The 19,645-nt window shown below is 35.5% G+C and overlaps 2 protein-coding genes across 3 annotated transcripts; one reads left to right on the top strand and one right to left on the bottom strand.

The window, feature by feature from the left end:
* The first annotated feature begins 7,743 nt into the window (after window positions 1–7,743).
* Window positions 7,744–13,320, top strand: LOC113310539 (ribosome biogenesis protein BOP1 homolog). 2 transcript variants are annotated; one of them, XM_026559240.1, is made up of 17 exons: window positions 7,744–8,208; window positions 8,307–8,426; window positions 8,513–8,667; window positions 8,984–9,101; window positions 9,198–9,296; window positions 9,618–9,774; window positions 9,867–9,975; window positions 10,065–10,167; window positions 10,335–10,485; window positions 10,585–10,717; window positions 10,806–10,912; window positions 10,984–11,054; window positions 11,157–11,217; window positions 11,662–11,889; window positions 11,985–12,069; window positions 12,199–12,365; window positions 12,925–13,320. In XM_026559240.1, the coding sequence occupies exons 1-17, from the start codon at window positions 7,912–7,914 to the stop codon at window positions 13,008–13,010; spliced, it is 2,247 nt and encodes a 748-aa protein (XP_026415025.1). In that variant the 5' UTR covers window positions 7,744–7,911; the 3' UTR covers window positions 13,011–13,320. The 2 variants fall into 2 exon arrangements, with proteins under 2 accessions (XP_026415025.1, XP_026415024.1); XM_026559239.1 differs by having other exon boundaries at window positions 7,746–8,208; window positions 8,304–8,426.
* Window positions 13,321–16,366: 3,046 nt separating this feature from the next.
* LOC113312941 (glycine-rich protein 23-like) lies at window positions 16,367–18,689 on the bottom strand. The gene is made up of 2 exons (XM_026561674.1): window positions 18,578–18,689; window positions 16,367–16,686 (listed from the first exon to the last, which is right to left on the bottom strand). The coding sequence occupies exons 1-2, from the start codon at window positions 18,687–18,689 to the stop codon at window positions 16,367–16,369; spliced, it is 432 nt and encodes a 143-aa protein (XP_026417459.1).
* Window positions 18,690–19,645: the final 956 nt, after the last annotated feature.

Raw genomic sequence — 19,645 nt, 5'->3', positions numbered from 1 at the left:
TACAAAATATTAAAATAAAAAAATTAGTTATAAAAGTAACCGTCTAACCCAGGAAAGGATTAAGGTATTCCGGATTTTACATGGAATTCCAAAACCCCACCTTTTTAGCCTCCTAAAATTTAGGTAGGATACACTATCCTTATCTTGACATGGAATAAGCACCCACACAAACAGAAAATACAGTTCAGGGGGGACAGATGAAAGTTCAATGCCAAATTTTTTTCACCTCTTCTTGACTGTATTTTTGGGTTGCTAATTCATTGAAATAATTGTTAAATTATGGTATATGAATTCGTGAATAATAAACATGCTAGGGAAGGGTGTGATTGACTGTTTTAAGGGTAACCAACCATTTTGAGTCAATTTACTATCTTCAGATTAGCATATTGCCTATCATATTCTTAAATTTGCTTGCAATATGGAGTTTTGATCCAGGAAAACTATTAGTAATTAAGGGAAGAATACCAAATTTTAGTTTTCTTACCAATTTTCCAATAGTCTCTTATAAACTTGTCCATATGTACTAAATTTTTTCAAATTACCGAACCTATATAGGTAATATAACAAAATCCAGGGGGGACAACTGTCCCCACTAGACTGTTAGTAGCTCCGTCCCTGTTTGAGTGGCATGACTGATGGAAAATATTAAAATTTGAAGAATATTGTTGAACTTTAGAGCCTAAATTTATGCGTATTTTTTAATAGCGCGTTTGGATACAAATCTGCTTCTGATTTCTGCTTCTCCAGAAGTTGAAGTCAGAAGCAAAAGTCAGGAACAAACTAATAGATTTCTAGAAGTCGAAAAGTTATTTCTAACATGCAATCCAAACATGCTATAAGATTATGTGTGCGTGCGATATTTCAACTCCGTTCTATCATTTAACTTTGATATTATGTAAAGAGCGATAAGATTTTTAGCCAGCGTAACACAATTCCTCAATAACTAAACCAATTAAATGAATTTTGTGCTTAGAAGTTAGCAACATGAAAAATTATTTTCAAAGGGGCAAATAACCCTTATTTAAAATGTGTTAAGCCGCCCTCTCGAGTCTTCATCTTCATTTTATTTTATGTTTCTAATTTTTAGTTAAATAATCAAAAAAATTACTTCATAACCACGCCTATCAACGAAAAAAAACATCCACAAACGTGGAATGTAAAACAATGGTGGTTATAGGAAGGATAACGGCGCTTTGGATCCAAGTGACAAGCCATGTTGACTCACAACTCATCAAAGAAAGTACACATGTGACAACCCGATTCAATAATAACAGTCCAGCCAACCCTATTACCAATGTTTTCATGGTTCACTACGTTAACATTTAATCCACATAGTTCACACTAGCTCAAAAAAAGATTTGTTTAAGACAAAAGTAAGAAAAAATATATTTTAACAAATTGAGAGTTATGAAGTATACTAACACTTTCCACTAATGAAAGGATTATGTTTTAAGAAAGTTTCGATAAGAAAAATAGTATGTTTTAACAAAGTTTCAAAAAAAAATAGTAAAAAAAAAACAATAATAGTATTTAACAACGTGATAACCTTGTTGAGATTAAAGGAAAACAAATACAAAAGAAAACCACATCAAGGAAATTTCTTCACAGATACTGCAACAGAAACTCGATAAAATCCTAAGACTAACCCACTTACTAATTCTGCTACTTGAAAAGGAAAAAAATCAACACAAGGTCAGAGCCTTGGATCGCAAATTCACTCTCATTCCATCATATATATTGATAGCATATAAGCAACATAAGTATTAGGTTATTTTAAATCTTTTAACTACAATGAAAGATGGTCAGGGGTTTTTCATTCAAACCGAGTGATGATACCGCTTACCTCCAGCAATCCAAACTTCTTAAAACACACACACATTCGAGAATAATCATTTACATCTAGTGCCCACTGTTGCTCACAAGTTATGTTATTGCGGCCCTGATCTCCTGGCTTAAACACCTAATCTACTACACACCGGTACAACTGGACTATTTGAATAGCCGAGAGCCTTCTCACTTAGTAAGTAGTTACACATACAAACCCATCATTTATAAGGATTTATTTAAATGCTAACCATACATCAACATATATACAAGACAATTTAGAAAGTCTAGGATATAGCACTTGCACCACAACGTAACATTCATACTCATCAGCATAATGCCGAAACATTATCACAACACAACAACAGGTCACAACCTATTCCAACAGGATAGCTTACCTCGACAACTATAACTGGTCTTGTCACATTCTCAACGAATACTGATTTTATCCCAACTAAATTTTCATCACACATTTATAAACATATCACGAATATTATATTAAAATTTCAAAAAAAAAAAACGGTTAGAAATTAAATTACAACTGATTCTATACGTTCATCTCAGGCTAAATTCCTACAGGCTCATCTGAAAAAGTCAGTTGGTTAGGGTACTTTCTGAACTTGGTTTCACTTGAAATTTTTACAGCATAAACATCACTAAAATGGGTTACATATACCAAAAATTCAGGTCATCCCACACAGTACAATTTTTATTTTCACGTGTTTCTATCACCGCCAGTGAATTATGTAGCAATGTAACCTGAGCCTGGTTGAATCTGTCACAACTCTATCTCCGATCATACTGAAATTTTGACAGCCGTTTGGTAATACTGTAATGTATAACACATATAAAAATTAGTAATATCCAATGGTTAGATTTTAAACGAATATACGAACAGTTTCCAAGGTTTTAAGTGTCGGTAAAATACCCAATTCGATTTTACCCTAATATTTCAGCTTCTTGATCTAGGTTTTCATGAGACTCAACAATTGAAACATATGTATTATGAATACTAGATGATAAAATTCAATTTTCTTAGATTTGAGATGAAAGCGCCTAAGACTTTCCACGGGATCCAATCGAACCTGTTTTTGCAGTAGCAACAATTTTCTCTTGTCGGCCTCTTCTTTTTGTTCTCAAACAAAAAAATTCTCAGGTTTTAAATACTTACACTCTTTTTTCTTAATTTAGGTTTAATGATATTAATAAATTGACCTTTAAATGCTATCTAAACTCTACTTCCTAAAATGGGCAGCCTACAATTAACTTATTGTTAGAGCACTGCTTGGTCGAACTCGCAAGTGTTGCTATCTCAAGCTTGTTGTCAAGTTTAGTTTCCAAAACTATAAGTCTTGATTTCTAGTCTACTTATATCTAAGTCTTGGATTAGGATAGAAAGTGTAGTTGAGCATTAGACTTCATGGGGTTCATCGATTAAAGACGAAGATCTACTAAGGGGAGCTTGTGGAACATCATCAACAAAAGGTATGTGGAGACTTGAACTCATCTATCACTCAAAAGTATATCTACTCTATCTCCTATTTGATACAAAAGTAGTATAGATATATAAACTTCGATTATAAACGTTTGATATTTCGAGTTGAGTTTAACTCACTTACATATTTCTCAAAATATGTGTTGGTAAGTTTTCGCTTTAACCAAGTTCATCTTATATTCTTGACGAAAGTCAAAAGATGATCATGTGAAAATCGCCTTGTAATATCTTATATGATTTGTGTGAGACAATCATTTGATGTAGACTCGGAATGTTTGTATTGATCATTCGATCACATGAAAATTGCTTTGAAGCTTATAGTTTGTGTGAGATAGCTATTGTCGTCTTGTAAGAATGTTTCAATTATTGAAATGGGAGTTTAAAACAATTAACCATAATTGGATTATGAGCACAATATGCGTACTTGCATATGTGTTGATCCAAGACCGAAATGTAGTATGCATACCCGTATGCGTACTAGCGAGGTCAGGTAAAGCCCCGCGAGCTAGAGTATGCGTACCTGTACGTGTACTGGCGAAGTCAATTGAAGTCCGGGTACTATAGTATGCGTACATGTACGCGTACTAGATTCAACTGAAGTTTGGAAGTGTACGATAATATGTGTACCCGTTTGCTTATTGGCGAACACAGTCCAAGTCCGACTACTTGGGTATGCGTAATGTTTGCATACTTGAGCGGGTTATATTCTAAAATCGGTTTGTTCATGAACTAATACATTTGTATAACAAGGAATGCAATCTTTTGCAAACCGTGGCTATAATGTTCATGAACTGATTTGAGTGAATCAAAATCGATTTTGCTTCAATTATGTCTTGTATACTTCTATGATAATATAAACAATTGGACAACTCTAGAACTAGTTTCATTTGAGTCATTTGAACTAGTTATGGTTAAGATAAATAAGGTTAATTTGAAAGAGTTCATATGGCTAACTTCGGTTAACTATTGTTGAGCCAACAAAGGTGTACACGTTTAGGTACGGTTACTCATATCTAAATGAAGTCACTTTTCATTTGTGTGTACCAAGCTAAGTTCGATCTAACGGTTGAAAGATATTAGCTTGAGTCTAATCAGGTTTTCATCTAACGGTGAATATTGAATGCTTTGTTACCAAGGTAACATTGATTGCAAACCCTGATTTGAAGACTATATAAAGGAGAACTCTAGCAACTGGGAAACCTAATCCCCACATCTCCCGTGTGGTACTAGTTACGACTAAAGTCGATTCTCCTTTAACCTTAGGTTTTTCTAAAACCCTGTAGACTTCATTGGGATTGTGAAGCCAGACCCAACTATTTTCTCTGTAGTTGTGTGTTCTGATCTTGTTGTTTTCTATCGTACTGAGTACTATCTTCTCTAACATTTGCTCGAGATTTAATCTCCGATAGGCAAGATAAAAAATAGTCACAAACATCTTCGTCTCATCGTTTGTGATTCTATAATATCTTGTTTCGCTGCCATACGATTATGATTATTGTGAGGTGATTGATATTTCTATACTGTTCTTCGGGAATATAAGTCCAATATATTAATTGGTTCTTGTTCACCTTGATTTATCAAAAGAGGGAACAAAACTTATAGGTATATCTGTGGGAGACAGATTTATCTATTGAATAGACTTTTCTGTGTGAGACAGATTGGTTTATCAAGTCTTCGGCTTTGGGTCGTAGCAACTCTTAGTTGTGGGTGAGATCAGCTAAGGGAATCAAGTGCGCAGAATCCGGCGTGGTTCTAGAGGCGTAAGGAATGCGACTGTACCTTGATCAGTGTGAATTGGTTAGGGCTCAACTACATTCTAGTCTGAAGTTAACTTGGAGTAGGCTAGTGTCTGTAGTGGCTTAATACAGTGTGGTGTTCAAATCTGGACTAGGTCCCGGGGTTTTTCTGTATTTGCGGTTTCCTCGTTAACAAAATTTCTGGTGTCTGTGTTATTTCTTTTCCACATTATATTTTCTATATAATTGAAATATCACAGGTTGTGCGCAAGTTCAATCGATTGAGGTTGTTGATTAAATTGACTGACACTTGGATATTGGTTTTTGATACCGTCCAAGTTATTTCTTATATTCAATCGGGCTCACAAATTCCTATTTGTTTGATTGCAGATTGAATTGAGAAATTTAGATATAACTCTTTGATATACTTTTCTTAATATTGAGTCTGACTGTCTAGTTGATTCTCTTGAAAGTATATTGGAGTTAGTCCATACAGATTAAGCGACATATTGGGTGTGGTTGTTAGATCCCTGCTTTTTCACTTATAATTAACTGTGGTGTTATAACACAGTTGGTAAAAAAATCTTCTATGCATATTTTTTTTTTCGTGAAACAAATAACGGATGTGCTATCCAAAAAACAGTGGTAAAATGAACGATATTTGGTCTTCGTTATTTTTGAAAAATAACTTTTGTTCCATGGTCCAATCACTCTTTCTACTAATAAGGTATTAATAAATATCATGGAAAGGAAAAATATTGTACGAAATAATGCCTTCAGTTGGGCAACTCAAGCATGTTTCCAAAGTGAATTGAGATTTTGAGTCAACTAAAACACTGAAATTTAGTCCATAAAATAAGATTGAAATGAATGGTTAATATTTAAGTTGACAAAGAACATCTATGATGCGACCTTACTGAACAGGTTGACCAAAATCTTTGAATTATTGTTAACCACATGATCTGGCAATTAAGGTCAATGCTTAATTTGAATAATAATTGGATTCGTCCGAAGAACAAGATCTAATAAATCCTAAGCTTCGCTTCGTTTCAATTGAATATAAACCTAATTTTATTTTCACATTTAAAACAGAAGAAATCAATAGTATCACGTTACAGAGAAAACTAGAATTAGTGATTTGGTTGAAAGTTATTATTAACAAATGTCGCGTCCGCTAGTTTGAAGATTTTCTAGTGATGGTTACCTTCAAAGCCATTGTTGTATGTTGGTATTCATCCATCTTCATATTAACAATTGATGGGATGCAAATTCTTTAAGGAAAAAAGATTTATTTGCCTCAGTGAGTTCTTATTTAGGTTTGATTGAATGTTTTTAGTAACAAGATGTTGTTGACTTTCGTCTATTTTATTTTTATGCTTGGTTAATTTCTGTTTTGTAAAGGCCCGATTGCCTTATAGAAGTGTGGTGATTGAAATATTTTTACATTAGTTGTTGTTGAGTTTTTTGTTCAGTATTTCCAATTTCAACAAGTATTACCCTTAATAGCGGGGAAAGATAACATATTTATATGTTTCTTTGCGTATCTATTCCAAGTTGTTAAAACGACACATGTTTTATACGTTCCAACACGTAGTTGACCTTAAGTCTTATGTCCACATCATCATTTGTTTCTAAATTTAAGAAAAGTTTGTTAGATAAGACGTTGGAGGGATACCATACTGAAAGATGAGTAATGTTATTGACCCTGGTGGATCCAATTCCAGCGGTCGCGATTCATTAGGATAGTCTCCCTTTTATGTTAGACCCTAACCTCGTCTCGCCTTGCTCTCTCTTTCCATGTCCCCCTTTTCTCCACTTTTTTTTTGTTAGGGAGATAGTTATAAGTCATTGAAAACAACCTCTACAACCTTTGACGATGAGTGATGTTTTCGTGTGATCTTCCGACTTCGCATCAAATACTTCAGAGGTAACTTAAATCATTCCGGCCTACACCTCTACAACATAAGTCTAACCTAATCCGATGTTGACCTTAGCAAGTGGTCAAGCGTATAGTTTTGACTTTAAATTTGACAACAAGTTTGATATACCAACGTCTATGGTTTAATCGAGCAATGGTCTAACAAATTACAAGAACAACTACATTTTTAACTGATATAAAAGGGAAATACAATACATATATAAAAGTTATAGTCGAAATAAAATATGTCATACGTGTGGATAACATAACCCGACGCTATCAAGAGAAAATAAAACTTTATCATTCACAGGAAAGGGATCTCCTCCCTAACTCCGACCATGAGGCAAATCCAACCAGAAGACATATGCACTGGAAATATGACTATTAAGACAAAATTTTCAAACTTTTCAAAAAATGATTGACCCCAAATGATAATGGTTTAAGTTATAGTCGGAACCACAACAATATAAACTCACTAGAAATACTCTTAAAGAGGTAACTGCCATACTTCAACCTAACAACAATATTCTTTTAAGATTTCTGCAAGTGTTTGTCTTTTATCAGCAAAGTTAAACTTAAGAATCAGAAGCAAAGACTCCTTATGTGTCAAAATAATAAGCTGATTTTATTTGCAAATGTATTCCGGGAACCAACCATTAGGCAGGAGCCGTGTTTTAAAAGTTGCTGCTGGCGTGTTTGCCAAACACGCTCTCAATCCAATAGGGATATATACTGAAAGGTGAGTAATGTTCCGGTGGATCCAATTCCAACGGTTGCGATTCATTAGAATAGAATAGTCTTCCTTTCTGTTAAACCCTAACCTCGTCTCTCTTACTCTTTCCTTTTCCCTGTCCCCCTTTTCTCCACTGTTTTTTTTGTTAGGGTTTAAGAACCCAATATCAGTAGGAGCAGAAATTGTTGTAAAGCATCGAAAACAAATGAAGGTTCCTAAGAAGTCTGGTCCTAAAAAGGATGAAAGCCAGAAGAAGAGAACCAGTGATAAAAAGATTAAGATATCGAAGAAATCTGTACAAAAAGTAGAAGATGCTGAAGAGATTAAACACGAAGTTGTTGCCCTAGAACCAGAGTCTAAAGGAGTTACTAATAAGAATGATAAAAGTGATAAGAAGAAGAAAAATAAAATGTCGAAGAAAAAAACGGCGAACAAAGTAGAAGAGGAATTACATGAACTAGTTTCTGCCCTAGAACTAGAGTCTAATGGACCTACCGATAAGGTAAAGTTACTGATGAATAGGTCTGATTGTAATCTAATTTTTGAAATTTCTTGAAAAAGGTTTTGATTGTAATTCTAATTTTGTATCCTAAACAGGAAGAAGAAGATAGTGATGTTGAAGATTCCGATTTTAATCCAGCTTTTGAAGAGAGTGATACGGATGGCGAAGATTCTGATTTTCATTCAGCTGTTGAAGAGAGTGATTCTTCGGAAGATGAGGTTAGTTTTGTTAATTAATTAATGTTTTTTGAAATTCTGAATATAGGAAGTATTTGATTCATCTAAATTGAGATTTGGTTGAATAGGTTCCTTCTAGAAATACCATTGGTGATGTTCCATTGGTATGGTATAAAGATGAGGCGCACATTGGATATGATGTTAAAGGGAGGAAGATTATAAAGCCATCAGTTATAAACAAGCTTGAAGAACTTGTAAATAGAGCAGACGCCTCCAAAAATAAGTAAGAGAAATTTACTTCATAATTTTGGAATGATGTATTTTCTTGACTGGCGTGTATATCGTTAGAAGATCAGTAACTCTAATCACCTTAGTGATTGTCTTTCTTTTGAAGAAATGTATTTCTTATCACGTCTTATCTTTTATTGAGCAACAAATCCTGATATACCGGACCTTTACAATTCTGCCAAAACATAAATGTTATCATTGATTTTCTCTTTATCCCTGGTAAAGATAAGTGCTTTCATATCTCTTGCCTTCTAGAAATCATCTTTGTATTTTGTCTCTTTCTTAAACACTTGTTGATGTTGTATTGTTAGGCTCATACTTCATGATGAGTACAATGGCGAGGACGTTGAAATAACAAAGAAAGACAGGAAACTTATCCAAAGATTCCTTAAAGGAAAGACTCCGCATGCTGAAGTCGATCCATATCCGGTCAGTGTTAACATCCTCCGTTACGTTGTTTGTCTATGCAGTCTGATACCTCAGTTTTACAATTTATGTTGCTCATTTTCGGATTTGTGTATTCAGGATTATGTGGATTATGTTGAGCATCATGCCAAGCATCCACTTTCAAATGCTCCGGAACCGAAGAGGCGATTCATTCAATCAAAATGGGAAAATAAAGAGGTGATTATCCGGCGTCGTCTTTGGTATTTAAATAAAATGGTTTGCTAAATGGTGTTATATTGGTCTTTGCTAATATAGACTGATGGGTTTGAGTTTATCAGTCTGTATTTACTGTTTGACTCGCTATGGATCCAAAACAAAACAAGATATAATTTTGGCTTTCTAATCTTTATTATGAATTGCTTGCATACATGCAAATTCAGGTTAAAGCTTCTCAAAATATTGACTTACTAAATCTATAAACTGTTGTGTAAAACTGGATGTTTGAGTTAAGAGGCCAACTCCTTATTGATCTAATTCATTGCTTCACTGAATTTACAGGTTCTTCGATTGGTCCGAGCAATCAGGAATGGACATATTACATTTGAGAAGCCTAAGGAAGAGAAACGTGTTTATTCGTTGTGGGAACCTGATTCCGGCCCAACTGAGAAGAGACTCGGTTTGAATTATATTCCTCCACCAAAACCGAAGTTGCCAGGTATTTTCTCATTGCTCATTTTTCTTCTTCTGTTGTCTCACGAATTACTGTATGCAGGAGTAGTTTGTAATTTAATGTTTTCCCTGTTGCAGGTCACGAGGAATCATACAACCCTTCATTAGAATACATCCCGACCCAAGAAGAAATTAGTGGATACGAAATAATGTATGAGGAAGACCGACCTAAGTATATCCCGAGAAGGTATGATATAGACCTCAAAGATAGTGTCAGGTTCTTTTCTTTGATTTTGATTGAATATCTGGTAATGTTCCAATTTGCATCTTTAATAGGTACGAGTCTCTGAGGAAAGTTCCTGCATATGAAAATGCAGTGAAGGATACATTTGATCGTTGCTTAGATCTTTACTTATGTCCTAGAACCCGAAAGAAGCGTGTAAGTTAGGGTCACATGAGATTCAAGTTTGTTCCCTGTCACAGTTTTTCTTCTAACTGCTCACTTATGCCACTTGTAAATTATAATTTGTTTCAGAGATTTCTGCGAACCTATTAGATGGTGTTTGATTGCTCACTTTAGTGTCTTGTCATTCTTTTTCCCTTCAGATTAATATTGATCCTGAATCTCTAAAGCCCAAGCTACCTAGTCGAAAAGATCTAAAGCCTTACCCAACAACATGTTTTCTCGAGTACAAAGGCCATAGTGATGCTGTTACTTCGATTGCTGTTCAAGTGTCGGGCCAATGGCTGGCTTCTGGTGCGGTGATGCTTTTCCTTTTATTTTTATATGTTCTATCTCTATTTGTAACGAATAAATTTTATGTTGGCATCTGAATGTGTCAAACCACTTCTGAAGGTTCAAAGGACGGAACGGTGCGTATTTGGGAGGTTGAAACTGGGCGATGCCTTAAGATGTGGGATGTTGGCGAAGCTGTCCATTGTGTTGCTTGGAATCCAAATCCGCAGCTTCCTATCTTGGCGATTTCTGCGTAAGCCCTCTACACTTTTATAAATATTGGCAACATTTCAGATCTTTCTAACTGTACTTGATCCAAATTCTGGTGGTACATCGTAAAGGGGTCAGGATGTGCTTGTTCTGAACACTGGACTTGGAAATGCGGAAGAACAGCAGAGAATTAAAGAACTTGTGCATGTTGACGCACCTTCAGCAATAGACAACTCTGGTTGGTATCATGTAATTTGAGTTTTGTTCATTTAGATCGAATAGCTTGCTTACCCCTTTCTTTATGCATAGATAAGAGCACACCTATAGTGAGCTGGCTCCAACACGATAAACACGAAGGGATCAGGTTGAAGCATATTAAGGTGCGTTACTGCAATTTTAATTGATATTCCATATTATATGTGGAGATATTGCATGTTTTCGTTACTACAAAATTGAGTTGATTGTTGTATGTGTTAATGCAGATGGTAACCTCAGTTGAATGGCACCGTAAAGGAGACTACTTCAGTATAGTGATGCCGGCTGATATCCTTCTAGTGTTGAGTAACTAAATTTAATTATATGCTTGAATGGGATCTAGCATATTGTACGCCAATTAGGTTTATGGACCAAAGTTTGAAGTCATATTTTTTAGGACACACATATGTTGTCTCTGATAAAAAGTACCACAATGAATTTCAATGTGCATCTCTGGTATTGATATGACACACCAAAATGTGTATAGTGTATTTTCGCACAAATATGGGAATGCACTCTCAAATTTGCATACTGCATACCCTTGTTTAATTGGTTTGTTTTCTTTAAAAAAGATGTATCCTTGAAATTAAGGGTTAGGTTATTTCAGTATGTTACTGATCAAATAATTCTTTGTAGGAGAAGTCTTATAGTGTTCGTCATATCTCTTGAGCATTATTTACTTCCAACATGCTTAATGAATTTTGTATCTAGTTCCTTGACTTGCATATATACGTGACTCGAGAGCTATTCTGATACACCAACTGTCAAAGAAAGTTACCCAAAGGATTCCATTTAAGTTGCATGGGCTTCCAGTTTCATCAGTTTTCCATCCATCTCGTTCCATCTTGTTCGTTTCAACAAAGAAAAGTGTCCGTGTTTATGATCTATTAAAAGAAAAGCTCGTTAGAAAGCTAGAGCCTGGAGTTCGTGAGGTTTCCTCCATTGCAATTCATCCTGCTGGTAATACTCTCTTTGGCTGGATGCATAATTGGATGTTATCAGTTTTCATTTTCCTTGTTATCAGTAAAATTTTCTGAGGTACCATTTCTGTGCAGGTGATAATGTAATTGTCGGGAGTCGTGAGGGTAAACTCTGCTGGTTTGACATGGATCTATCTTCTAAGCCTTACAAAATTCTCAAGTAAGGCATTTAGATGATTATATATTCCTTTTACTCGTTTGATTGTCTTGCCTGTTGCAAAGTTTTATTTATGATTTATCTATCATTTTTATGCTATTAATGGTCTTGCGTATTACTGGATGATCTCAGATGTCACCCCAAGGATATTACAAATGTTGCCTTTCATCGTTCGTACCCCCTCTTTGCTTCATCCTCAGAAGATGGCACTGCATATGTCTTCCATGGCATGGTATATTCAGATCTTAACCAGAATCCACTTATTGTTCCATTGGAAATTCTCCGCGGTCATTCAAGAGGTCAGTAGTGATGTTGTTTACTTATTTTAAATCCCATTGCTTTTCAGGATGATTAGGAATTCCGAAGAAGAGCTAGAATATGTATATGTAAATGTCAATATTTAATACCTATAAAGCAAGTGGGTTCATCATATTCGGTTGTCTATAAATATTGCGATGTTTACGTTAGACTAATTTGTAGATGGAAAACTATCTCTTAACTCTTGGGATGTTTAGTCTTGTGCACGACAGAATGACCTGCAACTTCTTTCAACTGTTAACCTTAACTTTTCCAAAATATTGGACTTTGTTGCTTTACAACTCATTTGATATCATCTCTACCCAGTAAAATTGATTTAAGATTTGAGAATGTTATTTTATGTTTGAGAATGGTTTAAAACAGAGTAGTTGGTCATGCACCGTAAGATATTGCATGGCCAAATAAATTCAGCGGAGATTGGATCTTTAACTTGTAAGGATACGTACAGTATCACCTGCACAATCTTATTGCAGGAACTCTCCAATGGCCCATTTCTTACAAATTTGCAATCTGATATATTTCTGTGCTTCTGAAATGCAGGTGTCATGGATTGTACCTTCCATCCTAGGCAACCCTGGTTGTTCACTGCCGGCTCTGATTCAGTAATCAAACTTTACTGCCATTAAGAAAGAAGCGTTGAAGGGAATGGACCTGCTTTTGCAGAATCAAAGTTGGCTTTCAGAGGATATGCGAAGTCTTTGTCATTCCTTGCCTTTTACTCGTGTTATGGAATTTGGTAGCCCTGTGTACAACTGAAAATCCTAGGTGCAGTCTCCAGATTTCTAAAATTTTGTCCATTTAAAAAGAATTGTTAACCTTATTTAGAAGAAGATTGAAATTTTCTGCTTTCCAAACCCAATTACATTGTTTTCAGTGTTCAGCTAACTTTTACATTAAAGCTATAAGAGAGTTGCGTAAAATTTCAGATTTCAGAAACTTCAGAATTATACCAGTTTGAGTTACTTGTGAACTCTTAAAGTCAGAAAACCCTATTTATTAGACCCGGGACACTTTGATTGATCATCCTCCCCGAATCTCAGCCTATGCAGTGTTCTTACAGTTGTTGTCAAGCCTTTGTAGATCTAATGGTTCTCAGGATTGAAAATTGATATAGATTTTGCTAAACCAATACCACATAAAATTTGGGTTCAAACTAAATTGGGTGGTGTTTTTTTCTTCCTAAGGTACTAAAACTGCAACATTATTATTGGTCATTATGTTCCTGAATGCAAAGTAATTAGGGAGGTTATGTGAATAAGAATGTTGCTGATAAAGAGATGGGGACAATAGTTCATGTCATGTGGATGGTGGTGAGAATTTATTTGCTCAATTGGTAGTTAGTGAATCATCCCTGATTGTCCAAATATCAAAGAGATTCTGAAGTTACTACCAGTGAAGGTGCAATTTTTCAATGTGCCCGGAGAATTAGGTGGTTGATATACTGTGTTTACTAAATACAGAAAAATGAAAATTACTGGAATCAATTCTGAAAAATTATAATCTTTACTAAAGTGTAGAGAGTACTGAAAAGCACTGGGACCAATACTAAGATATTATCATTCTTTCACCTATACGAGATTACCGTAAATCACTAGGATCAATACAGGAACTCGTACTCTTATCTATAAAATTAAAATAAATACAGACTCGTAATCAAGTGCCATCAAAGAGGCTCCATGAGAGCAGGGATCGAGTTACATATGCAGCATTAATAAACATCACATATCTATAAGTACTTGAAATAAGAAACAACACAGCAAAGATCTGGCGTTAAATTCTTACACATTTCTTGTTTAACTAGCACCCACCTCCACTTCCACAGCCTCCACCACCACCACCACGACCAGCATTACTAGAGCTAGTAGTCGTAATAACAATAGTACGTCCTGCGCCACTTGGGTGATTTGTAACGCGAATCTCGTTGCGGTTGCCGGGAGGGTTTCCTTTCTTTTGCTTATACGTTCACTAACCATCTCAAATATCAGAATTAGCATAAGTACACCACCGAACAAAGATAAGACAATAATCAGACAAATGTATCCTGGATCCATATGTTCTCTGATTAGTTTCACCCAACTGATCACCCTGTTTTCTCAACTCTAACCTCTAAGCTCAATCAGAAAGATCTCCTGCAACTATGTACTTCTCTTTGCTTTTTCCTTTTCCAAGACAACATATCAGTGTTCTAGGCTAGTAGTCCTTTTATAAGCTTAACGAAGGCGTATTTTCTTATGATGATCCATTATCATTTCGACTAATTAATGCTTCAAACTGCGCTAGTTTTAGGTTTTTCTCTTTTGAAAGTCATCAGAAAGGCTCCACTTCGACATTTATAGAAACTAGGAAGTTTCCTGTATACTGCTGTTTTTATGGATATCGTTTTCACATCCATCAAACTTTTGAAAATCCGGGGAAACTATACTAGGGAGTTCCATTTTTGTATACCCATGGTTTCATTCTTGGTTGTTTAATCTTTTATACTTGCAATCTACATTAATGTATCTAGTGTTTTTTAATGGAAACCAGTTTAAAGTTACTTTCACCAACTCAACCATCTAATAAATTTCCCCGCATTAAACCATTCATCTAACATATTCCTAACCCTATGGTACCACTTTCCAAGCGTCAGTTGTGTGTATTTGAACTGTTTATCTCATTTGCCAATTATTCTCACACTAGCTGGACTGTTATAATTAAGGGGTAATTTTAATATTCTTGACCCTTTAGTATTACTTCAATAAGTTCTGAACTACAATCAAATTTCAAAAATGGAACAAAAGAAGGTAGGGGCTGTATCAGCTATCTACTGTTATTGTATATTATTGCCAATAGTACATCGGACATTGTGGTGCCTTTGCGGGATTCTTCCACACTACGGAATTGGGTAGCAGCAGACAAGGGCAACCAGCCAAACCTGGTTATAAATGACCAGAAAGTATTTTTTCTCTCTGGGGATCGGGACCCATGTTAAAGTTGTACGAAAGTACTGGTGGCTTAATGAGATGAGAATAAGAGGTGTAACTAAAAGATGCTAGTTGTTGATCTCAAATAAGTAAGAGTGATAATCGACAGCATCTCTTTTGTGATTTTCTTGTTTTATCTGTAAATCGTTAACCTTTTCGCCTAAAGTAAAAGAGACCCTACGTACTAAACCTCTGAAAAACATTGAAATTCCTGCACAGAAAACCATTAATGGCCGCATATATGCTTTCTTGTACCGGAGACATAGAGGAAAGGACCAACACTAAACCTCTGAAAAAACTGATTTTACAAATCGGCTTATTAAATGTATATTCACTTGGTTTGAAGTATTTGTTAGTGACTCTATCTTCATAAAATAGAAAACATAACGACCGAAAAAACACTTCCTAACATGCACAATCATCAAACCAGAACATAAGAAGAAGAAGAACGAAAAGAAAAAAATAGGAAGAATGATATCAATCAACATATACGACTATACGAGCACTGTTAGGTGCTGTTTAACTAGGTAGCTGCCTTGGCACATACGTGCAATGACCTCAACATCATCCAACTGATCCATATTTCCAAGTATCAAAATTGTGAAGTGACTAGTGAAGGTGCAATCTTTCAATATGCGGGGAGAAATAACCAATTAGGTGGTTGATTCTCTATACTGTATGTTTATTAATTAAGGACAAAATTTATTTATACTGAAAGATGAAAATTACTGGAATCAGTTCTTAAAAATTATAATCTTTACTGATATATAGAGGTTCCTGAAAATCACTGGGATCAATACAGAAACTCGCACTCGATCTATAAAAGTAAAATAAAAACATAGACTCGTAATCAAATGCCATCACCATGAGAGCAGTGATCGAGTTAGCTACATATCCAGCATTAATAAACATCAAATTATTGACTACTCATGTATATACTACGTACTTGAGAAATAAGAAATAACACAGCAAGATCAATTTGCCGTCAAACCTTTACGCACTTTTTTTTTTTTTTTGAATTAGCACCCACCTCCACCTCCACAGCCACCACCTCCACAACCTCCGCCTCCACAACCACCACCTCCGCCTCCACAGCCACCACCACCTCCGCCTCCACAGCCACCACCACCACCAGCATAACTAGAACTAGAAGCAACATCCATCATAATAATAGTATGTCCTGTGTTAACATCGCTGCTGCTGCTGCTTTGATGTTTTTTATCCTTAATCTCGGTGCGGTTTCCTCCACTTTCTCTTGTTCCAACCGGCCGGATGGCTTCTTCTTTCATCAAGTTGTTTCTTTTGCTTGTACATTTACGAACCATCTTCCATACCAGAGCTAACAGAAATATACCGCCCACTCCAGAGAAGAAAACAATCAAAACAATGTATACGTCCTCCATATGTTCGTTCTCTGATTAGTTTCACCCAACTGATCCTGTTTTCTCAACTCTAAGCTCAATCAGAAAGATCTCCTGCAACTATGTACTTCTCTTTGCTTTTTCCTTTTCCAAGACAATATATCAGTGTTCTAGCTGGTAGTCCTTTTATAAGCTTAACGAAGGCGTGTTTTTGTTATGATGATGACTCGATATCCATTATCATTTCGACTAATTAATGCATGAAGAAGATAACATTGCTTCAAACTGCATTAATTTTAGGGTTTTCTCATTTCAAAGTCATAAGAAAGGCTCCACTGGTACATTTATAGATAATAGGAAGTTTCCTGTCAACTGCAGTTTTTATGATATGATTTTAACATCCATCAAACTTTTGAAAATGAGGGGTTACTGTGCTAGGAGTATTCCAATTTTGTATACCTAGCAATTTTTCTAGCTTCAATAATGTATTTTAGCCTCTTGTATGGCAACCAGTTTGAAGTTACTTTCACAAACTCTGAAACTCAACAGTCTAATAAATTTCCCCACAATAAAACCATTCACCTAACATATTCCCAACCCGATGGTATTAGGTACTAGCATTTTCCGAGCATCAGTTGAGTTTGTCAACTGTTTTGTCTCATTTGCCAATTTTTTTCCACTGGCTGCATTACTACTTGAATACAATCCCACTCCAGAACGGAACAAAAGAAGGCGGGGCTGTATCAACCATTATAGTTTGCCTATGATACATTGGACATTGTGGTGCCTTTGCGCCATGCTTCCACACTACGGAATTGGGTACCAGACAAGGGCTGCCAAACCTGGTTATAAACGACCAATTTCTTTTTTTTTTCTTTTTCTCTTCGATGTTTTTGCAAGTTTTGAAGATTAAAGTTGCACGAAACTACTAGTGGCTTAAGGTTACCGTCCAAGTCGGTGTAACACTTAAATGAGATGAGAATAAGAGGTGTAAGTAAAAGGTCTATGAGTCGTGATTTAAGAGCTGATAATCTGACAGCATCATATCTCTTTTGTAATTTTCTTCTTTTAAATGTAAATCATTAACCATTTCGCCTAAAAACACTATCAAATGGCGCCTATATGGTTTGCTGTGTAGACATATATAGAGGAAAGGACCAACACTAACCCTATGAAAAAACAGATTTTACTTATAAAATGGATTCACTAGGCTTGTTGTATTTGTTAGTGACTCTAGCTTCAAACCAGAACACTTTCAAACGTGCATAATCATCATTCAGAACATAAGAAGAAAAATTAGGATCAGGAAGAAAGATATCAATCAACATGCACGAGCACTGTTAGGTGCTGTTTGAACTGTGCATCTGCCTTGGCACATACGTGCAATGATCACAGAATGACCATATGAATATCATTCCAAGTATCAAAATGCTCAAGTTACTAGTGAAGGTGCAATGTTTCAGTATGTGGGGAGAATTAGCCAATTAAGTGGTGGATTCTCTATATTGTATGTTCATTGTTGAAGACAAAATTTATTTATACTGAAAAAGGAAAAGAATTACTGGAACCAATTCTGAAAAATTCTCTTTACTATAATATAGATATAGTGATTACTGAAAATCACTAGGATCAATACAGAAACTCGTACTCGCTCTATATATAAAAGTAAAATAAAAACATAGACTCGTAATCAAGTGCCACCAAAGAGGCTCGATGAGAGCACTGATCGAGTTACATATGCAGCATTAATAAACATCACACGATTGACTATCAAGTATACCACTACGTACTTGAGATATAAGTTAATAACACAGCAACGATCAATTTGCCGTTAAAATCTTACCATTCTCTTTTTGAATTAGCACCCACCTCCACCTCCACCTCCACAGCCACCACCTCCACCACCTCCGCCTCCACAGCCACAGCCACCACCGCCACCACCAGCATAACTAGAACTAGCACTAGCACTAGCAGCCGCCATCATAATAACAGTATGTCCTGTGTTAACGTCGCTGCTGCTGCTTCGAGGTTTCTTATCCCTAATGTGCGATTTCCTCCTTTATTTTCTCTTGTTCCAACCGGGATTGTTTCTTTAGTTAATTAGTGTTTGGGTCGTAAGTTTTGGTATGTCTTTGAGTTTGGGCATTAAGTTTGTCCATTTTAGAGTTTGGGTCGTTGACCCGTTAGTCAACCTGGTCAATTGGTCAAACTGTTAGTATCATCTGACGACCGTCAACTTCTATTAATTAACTTATTTACACGTTTGCCATTAATCAGTTTTGTCTTCCCTTATTCCCCTTCTCTTATTATCGCATCTTCTTTTCACTTTAGATCTAGATACCAAACTCCGAGAGGCAATTCAGAGATTCATAGGAAAAAAAAACTCATTTATCTTCTTTATTAGCTCGAGACATGAACGTTTCCTGTTAGGTGCGATGATTATGACGAGTTGATGAAAGAGGATAGAGGCGAGTTTGCTGGTTCTGAGATTTTAAGATGAAGAAAGGAGCAGTTGACGTTAGATAAGTGAATCAGAGCTATATACAGCACAACCAAGTAAGTAAAATCAAACCCACACATATTTTTTTGCCCAAATTCCATGTTTAATTGTGTTAATTTGATAATGCAATGAAATTTTATATCTAGGGTTTATATTATAATTGGAATTGAATGATTAATTTGATGTAACTGAACATGGGTATTTCTGATTTGGTGAAAATTGAAAATTAGGGTTTGTGTAAGTAGAATAAGGGTGGTAATTCTATCATGATTGAGTGAAATTGAATGATGTAAACATGATATGAATTACAATTACATTGATATAAACGACTATTAGTTATATTGAAATATCAATATCATAAGAATATGTAATTGAGGTATGGAAAATGGCTACTTTCATACATTTCATTTCACTGAAGTGTCAATCCAATCGTAGGG

This window comes from Papaver somniferum, chromosome 9 (assembly GCF_003573695.1).
Source record: "Papaver somniferum cultivar HN1 chromosome 9, ASM357369v1, whole genome shotgun sequence".
NCBI lineage: Eukaryota > Viridiplantae > Streptophyta > Magnoliopsida > Ranunculales > Papaveraceae > Papaver > Papaver somniferum.
This window is presented reverse-complemented; position numbering and strand designations above follow the sequence as displayed.